This window comes from Pseudopodoces humilis, chromosome 20, assembly GCF_049639895.1.
Source record: "Pseudopodoces humilis isolate 2021_Gansu_Grassland_sample_001 chromosome 20, ASM4963989v1, whole genome shotgun sequence".
Lineage (NCBI taxonomy): Eukaryota > Metazoa > Chordata > Aves > Passeriformes > Paridae > Pseudopodoces > Pseudopodoces humilis.
In genome coordinates, this window is record NC_142219.1 from 540,594 (window position 1) to 556,121 (window position 15,528).

Below are 15,528 nucleotides of genomic sequence, written 5' to 3' on the forward strand. Positions count from 1 at the left end.
AAAAGGGTTGCCAAGTTACTCCAGCAATTGTCCCATCTGTGCCCAAAGCCCTGTGGTGAAGTACAAAATACACAGAACAGGCTCAAAGGAGCAAGGATTACAGCAACAACTTTATTTAAATCTCACAAAGGAAAGCAACAAGGTTCACAACAAGGCGGTTAAGAAAACCAGCACTAATCTGAATTTCTCCACGTGCAGTAGTTTGCTACTGCAAAAATCTGAAATCCCCCTCCATCCCCACACCTGCTATTAGTTTCACAAACCGGGCTGCAGAACAGTGACCAATGAAAACCTCAGACATGAACAAGGCAGGGCTGCTTCCCACTGCTTGGAACTACAAAACCAGAGAGCCCCAAAGCTGGCAGCAGTCCCTGATGGAAATTGTATTTGCCATTTCAGAAGCCTGGTTCGGCAGGAGCAGCCTGGCAGCGCAGCTCCTGCTGTGGGAAGCCTCTCCTGGCCCAGGGGTGAGTGTGAAGCTGCCACAGGCCCAGGACAAGCCCTGCCAGCCCCAGCTGCTGCAGCAGCAGGGCTCCATCCCAGCCCTCCCCTGCTGTGGAGACTGGCACACACAGCATCCCCCTGCAGCTGCCCAGCCTGACACAGCCCCCCTCACTCCCCTCTGCTCCGAGGGAGACTCAAGCCGGCACCAGAGTTTGTGGCTGGTTTGCAAATTCCTCACAAGGACAACTGTTAAAAACCCTTCCAGAGGTTCTGCATCACTGTACAGCCTTAAAAACAAAGCCTTGGTAACCAACAGCGTCTGGTCAGCTCCTTTTAAGGTATGAAACGGGTCAAGAGACAAACTTGGCCCTCATTTTAACAGCAAAGAATAACAAGGAATCAACAATATTGAAGCATTTTGAAAATTAAAAGGGTAAAGTACTAGCTGGAAGAGTTTGGATTCTGGTCTGCATAACTATCCCTCATGCAAGAAGTAATTCTGTATAAGACTTCTCAAAATGTAAATAAGAACAACCAATAAACTTTAGGGAAGAATCACAGAGAAAACTTTAGTAAATAAGTATCAAAAATCACAAAAATTAGTGCAGTTATTCTAGCAAGCAGACACCTGTTCAAAATGCAAATCAGCCATCTCCAGCTTTTCCCTGGTATAATGAAAATTAAATAAATTTTCACAACTGCAGGTATCCTGTGCACATCTCTTAGGAAAAACCAAAACTAAACCAAGAGCCCAGACAATTCTACATTCCCTAGAGAGGAACTACGCTCTTCTGCTTGGCTTCAAAGGTAGTACAGTCTTTCTGAAAGCACCAGGTTTGGCTCTCTGTGGATACTCTGACCGACAAGGAAAGCCAATTTGTGAGCGTACTGGCAAGGAGCAGGTACTCTGATAATACCCTGCAGAAAGGGGAAAAAAGAGAAAAAGGCAGTTATTTTCAACTAATTTAAATAAGCATGCAATCACTGTAACGAGGACCCCTGGACCTCCAAAGTCTGCATGCTTGTAGAATTTGTATTGCCTGCTGTTTATGCTGATTTGTGAAAATAACTTTACATACACCAAACACAACAGAAGAGATGCAAAAAACCCCCAAACCTGCCAACAGGAGTGTCCTCCTGACACCTCCCAGACAGGTTTACACTCAGTGCTGGGCCTTGCAGGGAGGTGGGACACGGGCTCAGTCGTGTCTGGTGTTTCTGACTGCTCAGGTGCCAAAGCTAAGCACACCTTGGGCACCTGCTGAGCTGTGCTGAGCTGGGTGTGCAACAGAGGCCTCAAGGGAAATGCAGCAACACAGTTCCACCTCCACAGTAAGGAGCAGATATTTCTGCAGGTAAGAAATTATTTCAGTTTTGCTTCTGACACAGAATTTGGGAACAATTCTCACAAGTATTTGCTAGGGAGAATAAAGATTGCTGCAATCCTCAGAGACCAGGTAGCTATAAACCATCCAGTCCTCCAACTGCTCCAGGTGCCAAAGCATCCTTGCAGGCTCTTTGGAGCTGCAGGGGCGTTTCAAGGACACCTGCTGTCCCTGCTGCAGGCTGTCCCTGCTGCAGGCTGTCCCTGCTGCAGGCTGTCCCTGCTGCAGGCTGTCCCTGCTGCAGGCTGTCCCTGCTGCAGGCTGTCCCTGCTGCAGGCTGTCCCTGCCAGGGAGCACTCACCGACCAGTTGTAGTACATGTGGCACAGTTTGTAGGTCAGGCGCTGCACGTGGTCTGGTTTCAGCTGGCTGGTGTCGTAAATGACGTTGTAGTGAGTCGGTGCAACACAGCCATTCTTCACGGTCTGGCTCACCACAAAGAAATCATACCTGCCAGAGAAAGGCAAACCCCACCAGTGAGCTACAGAAAGGGCTCCTTGTCTTAGGAAAGTGCAAGTCCCCATGTATTTGTCTTGTTTTCCTCGAGTCACTTTATGCCTATTGAGTAAACCCCAGAAGGGTGCTTAGGCTTTGGCCACCAAAGCTTCCTCTCAAAGGCCAGGAGACCTGGAGGAACAGGAATCATATTATATGGACCAGGTCTTGAGACCGTAACAACCATTTGTCCTGTCCCATTTTCCTCCTGGTGATCACCCTGCACATGGACTTAGCTTACACTGCTCATTTTCTCAGCCCCTGAGCCACGGAAGTGTGGGGAGCATTTTCACCCTTGATCCCACAGTCCATGTAGTACTGGATGAATTTCCTTTGTGACCTCTGCAGGAACTCACCACTCTGGCCTGGTCACCACCGTATCAACAACCGTCCCAGGGGGTGGGTTTTTGAGTCCTCCACCGATCTCTGCAAAGAACCTGGCACCCACTCGTTTCTTCACCACAATCACAGTGAGTTTTGGGCTAAAAGAAAGGAAAAGGGAAAAAACAACACTCTCTTGGAAACTGCACTAGGACTATTTCAGGAGCAGATCTGCTGGAGTTCCAGGGCATTCATTTCACATGTAAGTCTTTGCTGATTCAGATTAAATAAGACATTGTTCACAACTTTAGATTTTTAGTTGAGGTACAACACTCATATTATTTTCCACCAATCCAACTTGACTTTTACTTCACTGAGAAGCAGAAAATGGACCAAAAAGGGATCTTCCAAATAAAGACTGGATTTCCACTCCCTAGCCCATTGTTTCCTAAACAAAACACTTTGTCTTAACAGTATTTTTTGGTAAAGACATTAACAAAAGCTAAACATAAGAACTGAGCACTTGAATTGTGCTTGCCTGCAGTGTAAGGATTTTTTTTTACTTTTCAGAGGAGAAGTCGCTGCAGTTGGTAATTTTCAAAGCAGAATGTTGAAAATGTGATTGGAGAACTTTCTTTAAGAAGTGGAAAGAAGAAAAAAAAGGCCTTACCAGACACACGTAACAGTCAGGCTATGATCAACCAGTGGGACTAAAGTAAATTATCACATCCACCAAGAATGCCCAAAGAGTGCATGTGCACACGTGTGTGGAAGTCACTGCACTAAGAATCTTCCTATTACATTACAAGCCAAGTATCTGAAATCATGTAAATAATCATCAGAAGAGCAGTTATCTGAGCTCAGGTGAAAATCAGTAAGGATGGAAAGACAACAGTCCTCATCCAGAGCCTTGTTCTGCATCCCAGTGTTTATTTCTCTGGCAGTGTAAAGAAGATGGTTGGTAGAAACAGATTTACCTATAGTCAGTACCAATACTCTTCAAGCAATCCAGAAACTGAGGCACTTCATAATTAACCAAAGTATTGAGTTGTCCATCTCCAACACCATCACGATACACAAAAATACGAGAGGGCAAACACTTATTCCACTTGGACCAGTTCCTTAGAGCAGCTTAAAAAAAAAAAAGTAAAAGCCATTAGTTGTAATCACAATTCATTCCAAAACAAAAATTGACTTTTATTCCTAGAAAAGCAGCACTAAGTTGGGAAACCAAGTAACATGAAATGATGGGTCAGCATCATGCTACACAAACCTGCAGGAGGAGCTCTGCTTTGCCTGTGCACCCACACAAACAGGGCCCAAGGACACACCTGCTCCTCTCACAGAGGAGCTGCCCTCCCTGAAATCATCCTCCCTTAAAGCATTCTTGGAAGTGCACTGCTAAGTTGTTTGAATTATTGCAAAGAAATGTGGGAATCAGTGAAAGATTTACACAAGATGCTGTTCATTTTCAGCAGTATTTATCACGGAATGTTTAATCTGCTGTTATCCAAGTGCACGTTGGTAGCACTCCCCTCAGGGCAGCAGGGTTGTGAGGAAGCTGAATTGTCAGTGCTTAGATCTGGCTCCACAAGAGCAGAACCCCTTCCCTCTCCTTCCCTTACTTTGCAAGCAGGCTTTGATTCCATCCACAAGCTCCTGCCCACGACTTTGAACAACGCAGCGGGAGAACCACCTGTGAAGAACAAAATGAAAGAGACCTTCAAAGCATTTCCCAGGCTTACTGCAATGAAGTTATTTTTAAAATGCCCATGACCACCCAGTCTTTATGGGTGCTGTGGGTCAATGCAGCCACAGAGGAGTTGGGGTTCTACGAGAGTATGCCCCATGACTTAAAATTCTCAGCCAAGAGAACCAGTGGGACAAAAGTAGAAGCCTTTCACACAAGCCTACTCAAAAGAGGAAAGCACCTGTCACCCTGATGTCCTCCATTCATCCCAGCCCTGTCTCCACCACTTGACTCCTCTCTCAAGCGATATGGGAAAAGGACAAGGCCACTCCTTCAAGTGATGCAGTGGAAAAAAATTCACAATAGATTTCTTATTACAGCAAGCCAATTCTGAATTTTCCTGATGCATCACCACAATGAAGCTGCTCTTCAGTCAAAGGAAAGGTTTATTTTGCTGTTTTGGGGGTTTTTTGTGCCTCTGGCACTCTGATCTTACCGTGTCACTGATTGATTCAGGCTGGCGACAAACCCCGCAATGGACTGCTTCCCAGAGACAGTGTCATGGTAACAATCAATGCCCACAATCATCACCTGCTTCAGCTGCAAGGCAACCACACACAGCACAGATCCACGGTGCATACAGGGCTGCTCTTTACACAAAGCCTGACAGAGGAGTTACCATTGACAATACTTACTGGGATCTCAACACTCCACAGCTCTCCGCCCATTTTACAGTTCATTTGCAAGGCAATTTTTGTTGCTACAGTCATGATAGTCTGTGGCTTACTCAAAGTGCGAGCCAGCACACACTGGCTGGGGATGGGACAGTCTGTACACAAGTACTTCTTGATGGCATCGTATTTATCCTTTCGGGAGCTAGACAAAATACAAACCACCTTTGAAGAAAAAGGAATCTTTGTAAGAATCTGCGTTCTCAGAGTTATACAGCGCTTAAAGAGTTCTTTAGGAAAAACTTCTTATGCTCAAGAGAAATATTCAAATGTTCACAGTGAAAGAAACACTGCAAAATGTCAGTGTCTGTGCTTCAGAAGCAAAGGCTCTTATCCAGAAGGACACCCATGGTCAGGGTTAGGTTTGCACAGGAAGTTGTGCAGGTACGTCGTGGATTCTCAGGAGCCCAGAGTTGTATTTCTGAGAGCAAATCCCACTAAACACCAATTACAGAAATAAACAGGACTTGAAATTATGGATTCAAATACATACTATGTTTGTGTCAGGGGTAACCCTTTGCTGTAAAACCCTTAAATAAGCTTCTGTTCTATCATCTACTTCAATCCTGAAAAGAAAGAGAGAAAATGGTTACAGAGAAAACACAATTAACAGCTATTGAGACTTCAGCAAAAGCATAAAAGCTTGCTACGCATCAATGGCGTATGAAATGTCACATTTACAGCTATTAACAAACATACAACTTTCACATAACTCAAGATTAAAAGGAATCACCTCCAAACTTAGGTTTCCAAACACAATGAAATTCAAAATTAAAGGCAAGTACAGGTACTCAAGGAAGGATATTTGCAAGGAGAACAGAGCAGAACCAGAATATGTTATAAGTTGGAAGAAAATACTCCTTAGAAAAGGGTTTGCTCAATGACTGTCTAGTACTTCTTAATTTTGGCATGTGAAAAGCTCTCAGAAATAAAAGTGTGAGTAAGAGAAGTCAGTCACAAGAGAAAACTAAACAATCTGCATACTGAAAGCAACTTTGCTGTATTGAAAATCTCACAGACCTTGGCTGTGTGACACACTACACCCTCTCCTCACTGAACAGCCTAACACGGCAAGGATTTCTCGCCTGTCTTTGTGAACACTCACATGTTTGGCTTGTTCATGCGGATGCCCATGGACGGGGTGACCTTGAAGAGGCTCTGCAGCAGGGTGTTGGCCACGTCGTAGTTGCGGCGGGTGTAGATGAGCAGCCAGCTGTCCACGGGCACCGCGCGGATCAGGGGCACGCCCCGCGTCTCCTTGGTCCAGTCGGCAAACTGAGGGTTGTAATCGAACTGCGCAGCAAACAGCTCATGTTTTACACTGCCTCCACTCAAATCTACATCACTCATATCGCTCAGCCCCCTCTGAGAGAACAGACTGTGTTCCAGATACTCAACTGAAACTACTCCTGCCTTTTCAGCTGAGAGCTCTGGGACATTATCAGTAGGTGGAAATTAGAAACAGCTCCAGTCTCCTGGTGTGTGTATCTGACCAGGACTGTTCTACTGGAACAGAGTGCCTTCAAGGGTTTCTAACCACAACTTGGGAACCATTCAGGAAATCTGAAAGTCTCCTTACTGCACAAAGACTTGTGTAAAATGTTTTCACTCTCTAGCCTTTACTTATAAATCAAAAAGTACTATTTCCTTCCTTAAGACACCCAGAAGATTTTATAAGTTGATTTATTATGTACCATGGTTCCTGATTGAAAGATCTTTTCTCCTTGAACAACTCTTCCTGTAAAGGACACTGATTTATAATCAAAGCTTAAGCCCCAGTTTCGGAGTTCCTTCTGAACATTGTCGTCCCTGTTGAAAAACAAGATTTGAATTGAAAACGTAAAAAATTTGTTCCTGCTGACTTTTTTAAAACTAGTAAGATTTCAGAAGTTTTGTTGCTAGAATTTGTCATACAAATGTTTCATGAGACAGAAATGGAGTGGACATTAAGGTGCCATACTTTTGGATGTAGTTCAGAAGCCTCCCAAGCTCGCGCTGCCTCTGCTCAGGGGGCAGCCGTGTGTGGATGGCCAAGTCTTTCATCATACTGAAATCACTGCGCATCTTGTCAGTCAGTCCTGCCAACAGCAAAGCCTTTTCTGAGTCAAGGTCAACACTAAGGACTACGAAAACTAAACTTGCAGCTTGTGCTCATCAGTGATGCATGACACAGGAAGTGGTGGCAGTAGTAGCCAAAGTTTTCAGTTGCTTCCTGTACAAGCATCCCCACTGGCATAGAAAAAATATCCTGGATTTTGCACTTGAGAGGAAACCACACAAGGCATTGCAGCTCCTCAGTTCCATTTTCAAATCAAAACAAAACAGTGCTGAGATAGACAGGTACTGCAAGTGCAAAGTGAGCACCTCGGAGCAAAACATGTATTTTCAAAAATTATCATCAATTTATGTTTCTCAACGGAAGTTCTACCACCAAAACTCTCTACAAGTTATCAGAGTGCTGATGTTGAACACCATACAACAACAAACCCCCTCGAGCTTTCCTGTCCTACTTAAGTATCCAATCTTTTAGCTACAAAATGTTTTTCTGAACTCACATTTATACAAACAAAACAAGTCTGAACTTTGCAGAAAGCTGCTGTCAGAATACCTCTTTCAGTAGGCATGATGGTTTGACAAATGCTTTGATTATGGAAAAATACTACAGTACCTGTTAGGGAGCAGAGCTCTGGAATCAGAGCCACAGATCCCTGTATGTTCCCTCTCTTCCTCTTCATCTGACTGATCAGGACAGGCTGCATCCAATCACTGATTTCTATGTTGTATTGCTGCATCAGAAATACAGACTGCATGTTCATTTACTCATAACAAACAAGTTACTCACAACTAACATTATTTCTGAATAATAGTGCTCACTTTAGAAAACAAGTGCTGTTCCTAAAACAAACAAAACCAAAAGCAACTAGTAACCTTTTTCAGTTAGCACATCTCAGAAGAACTGATTTTGTCAGAAAAGGCCAAGCAGGGAAGCACTGCTCTCCCAACTGATGCCATAAACTATTGATGTGTGAGAGACAACAGAAACAAAGCTTGTGCCTTGCTTGAGGCATTATCATCTGGGGTGTCTAACTCAATATTGAGATACTCTTTCCAGTTCAGCAGTGGACAAAGTTCCTGCCCTACAGAGCAATTTAATTTAATTTAAGAAATCACAAGAATCAAACAAGACTGTCAAGTGAAGTTTCTGAAATTTAACCTTCGCATGGCCTTAAGTTCCATCCTGATTCAGTTGTAACTGGTATGCATAAAGACCTGACAATTACAGAGGGAGGCCTCAGTGTTCAAAACTCAATCCCAGAGGCACCCTGGCTTTCCCAACCTCAGTTCTGCACGCTGTGACAATGTATCTGTATTCCTCTCACACCATCTGTCCCTGCTTCAACCTTCCCAAAGCTTCCTTTTTCAGTCTTCCCAAGAGCTCTTTGTTCATCCATGCCCTCCTGGCCCTTCTGCCTGACCAATGACTCACTGGGATGGGTTATTGCCACCAATCCATGCTGTGCAGGTTAGTTACTGATCTCAGATTACACACTGTCCCTTCAACAAAATTCTGTTAAAAATACTATGAACTACAAATCCATACATCCTAAGTAAACCTGTAACAACGACTGAACATTCCAAGTTAAAGCATAGAACACAAAGGGAAGTTTCCATACCTTTTTGTAGTATTCCACAAAGCTCATCTCAGAACCATCTGATTTTCTAAAGGTACCCTTTGGATTGTTATCCCAGTCAATGTCATCAATTCTGTACGTTCTGTTATTGTACCTACATAAACATTTCATCACTTTTTGTTTAAATCTTAACTCAAACAGAAAACAAATACAGCTGTGGGATGACAAAGTTAATCTCACTATTCATGCAAGTTGGAAATTTTACTCCTTTCAGAAGTAGCAACTTCAAGTTTTCAATTATAATAGGCTCTCAATTATACCAAAAGCTGAACTGTAACAAACCCAAAAGAAAACCAGTGTGTACTTCCTGGTTTTGCAAATGCTTCACCTTCATCAGTTTGCTAGCTTGACAATGACAGCATTTTCAGGCTTTCTGATGCTTTATTGCATACTTCAGGACATGGAGCATAAACAGCTCTCCAAGACAACAAGGGTCCAAAAAGACTTACTTTGTAAGAACAATTAAACCAATCAGCTCTTTAGCACAGGTGTCTCTAAATCTTTCCTCTCCAACCTGGGAGTGAAGGCTGTGCATAGTATCCAGCACTGTCTCCCCACGGAGAACCTTATGGCTCACATCTGCACACAGCATGATGTTCTCCTCATACTGCAGGATGGAACTTGTGAAGCCCAGCCACACCATCAGCCTGGAAAAAGAGAACACACAACATCTTAGTGTGCTTCAGAGCACCTTCATTCTCACCCCTTAGTCCTGCCCACTTTCAGACACCAGAGAGCAATGATGGCACAGAGAAACCATTATCCAAATATAAACAAGCTCTTGAACGTTAACAAAATCAAAAGTATTTTACAGGTAGCTATCTTTAGTCAGCTAAGAAATCCATTTCATGCTATTAAGTATCTGTCAGGCAAAGTGTGCAGGTATTTAGGACACTTTTAAAAGAAAAAAACCAGCAGTTTATCCAGCAGGTCACTGCCCAGTTCTTTCCATCAACCAGGCTGTACAGGTCAGGTTAATGGCAGGGAGTGCACCACAGACACATGACAGGCCACCAGGCAAACTCAAGCCTACCAGCCTGTACACCAGGACCCTGCAGGGATCCTGCAGGGAACAAGGACACCCTGACAGCCAGCAACCCTGGCACCCCTCCGAAAGCCAAGGATTTCTGTCCAACCTGTGATTAGGGATGCTGACTGGATCACTGGGGTTGTAATAATTACGTCCAATCTGCTGCAAATTCAGCATCTTCAAAAGCCTAAAAATTGAAAAATGGATGTAGTTCAGCACTATTACTACTATAATCATTATTTCATCATGCATGATCCAATCCCTATGCACAAACTCCTTGTTCATCTGGCTACATAAAATACGAATGTCTCATGAACCTCAATTTATAAAGGTGATGGACACTTATTACCAACAATCAGGTGAGAAGTTCATGTCCAACCCCACCCTTCACCAACCAGCTGAAGGCAGCAGTCCAAACAGGCCACATCTCAGGTGCCCCACACAGTCCAGGTGCCAAGGGTAAGAGGAAAGACTACAGCCACAAAGAAGGAAATTGCCAGTTCAGTGTCCCGCTCTATTATTTGCTTTAAGAGGCAAACCCACACACACAAAGGAGGGTAGGGTGTTGTAACTGCCTACAACAGCAGGAACTCCTTTCACACTAACATGGCCAAGAAATACACACAACTGCACATTACAGTATTGCCAGATGTGGTTGACCCCACGGTAACAGCAGCCAGAAAGGCTTAAAAATTTACATTTATAATACTTATTTGTTGTAGCCTATTCCTCAGAATGGAAAAACTTAAGTCAGATATTTTTAGAATGACTTCTTATAAAGACATAATTTGTACAGCAAACCTTCTAAAGATGATGTTGTAGAACTGCAGACAAGTAGGTGAAGTAGGTGGCAACTCATTGGTGAGCGTGACTGTTATCCTCACATCCTCCCCATTTCGGGTCCTACTGAACAGTTCCGTAACCTGAGAAAGTGAAATGAGGTTCACAAACCCAGAGCAAACAGGACTGTCTCTGGATTTCACTCCAGGAATATCAAACTGGACTTAGCCAATAACTGAAGACTAAGTGAAATGTGGATTTGATCTCCCACTAGGACTGTAACCTACAGCCTGAAAGCCTCTGTTCCTCTGGGTGCCAACAACTCTTGTGGTAGAACGGGGCCATCCACAGAGCAGCTGAACTCGAGATGAAGGCAGGGACATCACTTACCAAGTACCATGACAGGAAAAAGACTCAGCTTGAGGAAATAAACTTAACATATTGCCAACTAATACATATTTAATTACCGATTCAGGTACTGGGAAGCAAAAAGACAAAGGTTAGCACACACAGTGAGAACATCTTCCCCTCCTCCCTTTCCAAACTCAGCTTCACTCTGGACTCCTCTGGCCCCTCTGTGAACAGCACTGGCTATACTCACTCCCTGCAGCAAAACAAGGAGTAGCACAAGGCACAGAGGCCAGGGATTACCATCAGTACAGAGGTGTTTTCCCTCTGGTGCTCCTTTCTTCTCAGGTTTTTCCTTGCTCTGCAATTTTTCCCTGCTTTTTAAATACACAGACGTGCCAACAACTTTGCTGATGGGCTCAGCTTTGGCCTGTGATGGGTCCGTTCTGAAGCTGGCTGGCAATGACTGTGTACACCACAGGGCTGACCCTGACCCCTTCCCATAGGAGCCACCCCGACCCCTCCAGCTACCAAAACCTTGCCACATATACCCAAATTTCTCTACCCAATTTATCTTACACTGATATATTCAATCCAACTGAATGCTGCTTGTGGGACATCAATTCCCTAACTTCACCCCAGCTAGTAAGAAACAATAATAAAATGCAAGTCATGACAAAAAATAAAATAGTATTCTCATATCACACCTTATTCTCCAGTTTCTTTGGCAGGAATAATATTGAGCCATCAAAGGCATGGGTCTTTCCAATGGTCTCCTCGTGCTGGAAGAGCAGAGCCGAGCGCAGGCGCCGCGCCTCCATCTCGGGGCTGTAGCCCACGTGGTACTGATACAGGGCCCACTGCGGGCGGGACGTCAGCCGGAAGTGGTTGGTGGTCAGTTTGATCATTTTTCCTGAAAAACCTGAAATGAGATGCAAATGTGGTAAGAGCTACAAAAAAACGTCACCACTTTGCAGTGCTCCAACAGCGCTGGGACTTTTTTTAAAGCTACGGCAGTCAGACTGGAGGTGAGTTGTGTTCTGCCTCTGCTCTAGGTGAGCTATAGCTCAGTTATCAGACACTGATCCACTCTCTGAAGCTCTCTGTAAAGCTTTCAGCTGCCAGGACCACTCTCCATGCTGCTCTCCAGGGACCAGCAACAACTTTTTATCATTTTCTAATACACGCTAAAGATTTTTTATTTACTTGGCTCTTTAGGGGAAACTAAGAGCACAAATAAAGGAAAGTATCTTTCATTTCAAATTGCTTATATGTCTAGAGTCTAATTAAACATACCGGTTTTGGATTCTCGAACATGCACCATGGCTTGCCGAGTATTTACCCCAATGTCATGGAAATCTCTGCGACGTCCACCCCTATCTCTTAAAGACAAATCCTGGAGCCCTGAGGAAACCTGCAATCCTATTTAAAATTTGAGGGAGAATCACAATCAAGTAATAAATAACATATATATCATCATATATTGACAAACAAAAATACATAATGTGATTCAATCTTGAAAGGCATTAAGACAAATTTAAGAGTAAACACAGAATGTTAAGTTCCAGCTTTTGTTGTGTAGCAAACATCTTTCCAATCTTAGCAATAAATCTAATTTTGAAAAGGAAAAAGAGAAATACAGTCTAAAGGATATCTTAATTATATTCTCTTGAAAACACGTGCTCTTGTGGACACTGAATCTCCCAGCCTCTCTGACCTTCAGGCCTTCTCTCCTGCAGGACGTTCTCACAGCCTCGCAGGCGGCCCTGGCCCCCAGGCTCCTCTGGCTGTGCTGGAGGAACGTGGAGCTGCTGGGGCTGCCTCCGGTGGCGCATGCCCTGCTGAACCTGCCAACAAACAGCGACTTCAACACAGCATTCACTAAGGATAGAACATTCAAACACTCAGTGCAAGAGATACCTACATTTAAATCCTTTTTATCCTATACTAAGTAGCAAAGTTATTGTTCTGCACTTGAAACTCAAAATTACTGGACCGTGGAAATTTTTCAAGTTATTATTCATTTAACTAATAAGTAATGCAGTGCTCCTCTTTCCAAGCTCTAACTAAAATTTACGGACTTTTCATCTTCTACTATCTTTACATCACTCTGACTGACTAACTGACTAGTTATTCTATAAAAACATCTTTTGTAATTTCAGTGTCTAGTGAATAAGTAATATTAAAAAGTGTCATGGCTGGAATAACATCAACCTTAAGCCATGAGCAACCCCATAATTCATAGATTCATATTACTGGAAACTTAATAAAATGTCCTTAATAAAGTAGAGCTATATCAACTGTACACCCAACAGAATATGTGTACACACACTTATAATGCATCTTCCCGAAATTACAATAGGAAGAAGGTTAGGTATGACATATCAAATCCTGGTTGCACTCATTAAGAAGAAAACCAACTTACAGGTGCATCTCCTAGAGCAGGAAGAGCAGGTGCCTGTCTGGGAGGTCTTCCTCTGGCTCTGGCTCTTCCTGTCATCTTCTAAAACGAGCAATCTGCAGCTTTAGTGTTCTATCTTCTCCTTCCCACCCTGCCCCAATAAAAGGATGAGCAGCACTACTGCACTTGCCCTGCTTTAATTTCAAGTGGCTCAGTAAAATACACGCATCCCTGCAGAATTTGCTGCTCGGGGAGCTCCACAGCGACAGAGGCCCAAGGGGAGTGTGGGGAAGCCCTTTCAGCCGGGTTTGCACAGACCGGCACAGGCTGCCACATATCAGAAGCCGCCGGGTCGATCAGATCGGAGAGCACGGCAGGGCCTTCTGACGTTACTTTCAAGTTTCACTCGGTTCAGCCCGATTTGTGACCTCGCACCAGGAGCGGAGCACCCTTCTCCAGAGCAGCTGCCAGCGCTGCGGCCTAGCCAGTCCCGCCCAGCCCTGCCCATCCTCTCCACCCACAGCCACCCTGCTGGGCCCCTGGGCCTGGCCCGAGCCTCCCTGCCCGCCTCGAGCGCTTTGTGGGGCCAAAATCCCCAACCAGAGCCGCGCTCCGCACCCTCACCCGCACCGGCCCTCGGCCTTACCTCAGCCTGCCCTCCGGCCGCACGGGGACGCTGCTCCTACCCGCCTGCAGACAGCAAGCCGCCCTCCCCAGGCCCCCGCACGCCTTTGTCCCCGCTGGAGCCGCCGCCTGTCTCGCAGGCCGGGCCCGCGGCGACCCCGGCCCCGCCGCGCCCTCAGCTCGGAGCCGCACGGCACGCGACAGCGGGGCGAGGCGGGAAGGCGCCCGCTGCGCTGATTGGCTGCCGAGCGCTGCCGGAGAGTGCCGAAGGGAGCCGAAGGGAGGAGCTCGCCCCACCCTCACGGCACCGCCTCTTGCGGCCGCGCCCGCGGGGATGGCGGGGCCTGGACCGGGACCTTCCGTGGGGCTGTACCGGGACTGTTCGTGGGGCTGTACCGGGACCTTCCGTGGGGCTGTACCGGGACTGTTCGTGGGGCTGTACCGGGACCTTCCGTGGGGCTGTACCGGGACCTTCCGCGGGGCTGTACCGGGACCTTCCGCGGGGCTGTACCGGGACTGTTCGTGGGGCTGTACCGGGACTGTTCGTGGGGCTGTACCGGGACTGTTCGTGGGGTGTACCGGGACTGTTCGTGGGGTGTACCGGGACCCTCCGCGGGGCTGTACCGGGACCGTTCGTGGGGCTGTACCGGGACCTTCCGTGGGGCTGTACCGGGACTGTTCGTGGGGCTGTACCGGGACCTTCCGTGGGGCTGTACCGGGACTGTTCGTGGGGCTGTACCGGGACCTTCCGTGGGGCTGTACCGGGACCTTCCGTGGGGCTGTACCGGGACCTTCCGTGGGGCTGTACCGGGACTGTTCGTGGGGCTGTACCGGGACTGTTCGTGGGGCTGTACCGGGACCTTCCGCGGGGCTGTACCGGGACCTTCCGTGGGGCTGTACCGGGACTGTTCGTGGGGTGTACCGGGACCTTCCGTGGGGCTGTACCGGGACTGTTAGTGGGGCTGTACCGGGACTGTTCGTGGGGTGTACCGGGACTGTTCGTGGGGTGTACCGGGACTGTTCGTGGGGTGTACCGGGACCTTCCGTGGGGCTGTACCGGGACTGTTAGTGGGGCTGTACCGGGACTGTTCGTGGGGTGTACCGGGACTGTTCGTGGGGCTGTACCGGGACTGTTCGTGGGGCTGTACCGGGACTGTTCGTGGGGTGTACCGGGACTGTTCGTGGGGTGTACCGGGACTGTTCGTAGGGCTGTACCGGGACTGTTCGTGGGGCTGTACCGGGACTGTTCGTGGGGCTGTACCGGGACCTTCCGTGGGGCTGTACCGGGACCTTCCGTGGGGCTGTACCGGGACTGTTCGTAGGGCTGTACCGGGACTGTTCGTGGGGCTGTACCGGGACCCTCCGGGGCCGTGGCCCGGCTGCAGCCCGGCTCCGGGGCGCTGTCCGTGGCTGGCCCGGGGGTCCCCGCCGCAGGTGCCCCCGGGGGTCCCGGCAGGAGCTCCGCACGCCGTTCCCGCTGAGGGGTTTCCGTGAACATTGGGAAATGAACATTTCTGTTCGCCAGGAGGTGGAGCAGTCAAACAAGGAATGGAGCCCGCTCTCGGCAGGGCTCAGCTTCAGACACTCC

At 46.9% G+C, this 15,528-nt stretch overlaps 1 protein-coding gene across 3 annotated transcripts; it reads right to left on the reverse strand.

Moving 5' to 3' along the window:
- Positions 1-232: 232 nt before the first annotated feature.
- Positions 233-14,122, reverse strand: PIWIL1 (piwi like RNA-mediated gene silencing 1). 3 transcript variants are annotated; one of them, XM_005524545.2, is made up of 21 exons: positions 13,963-14,122; positions 13,341-13,415; positions 12,633-12,762; positions 12,212-12,337; positions 11,623-11,837; positions 10,589-10,710; positions 9,894-9,974; positions 9,207-9,404; positions 8,740-8,851; positions 7,734-7,851; positions 7,026-7,143; positions 6,760-6,874; positions 6,171-6,358; positions 5,559-5,631; positions 5,030-5,230; positions 4,831-4,934; positions 4,270-4,340; positions 3,622-3,775; positions 2,680-2,805; positions 2,131-2,278; positions 233-1,362 (listed from the first exon to the last, which is right to left on the reverse strand). In XM_005524545.2, exons 2-21 carry the CDS (start codon positions 13,413-13,415, stop codon positions 1,246-1,248), a joined length of 2,592 nt encoding a protein of 863 aa, XP_005524602.1. In that variant the 5' UTR covers positions 13,963-14,122; the 3' UTR covers positions 233-1,245. The 3 variants fall into 3 exon arrangements, with proteins under 3 accessions (XP_005524602.1, XP_087921159.1, XP_087921160.1); XM_088065033.1 differs by having other exon boundaries at positions 13,341-13,418; XM_088065034.1 differs by having other exon boundaries at positions 13,341-13,467.
- Positions 14,123-15,528: the final 1,406 nt, after the last annotated feature.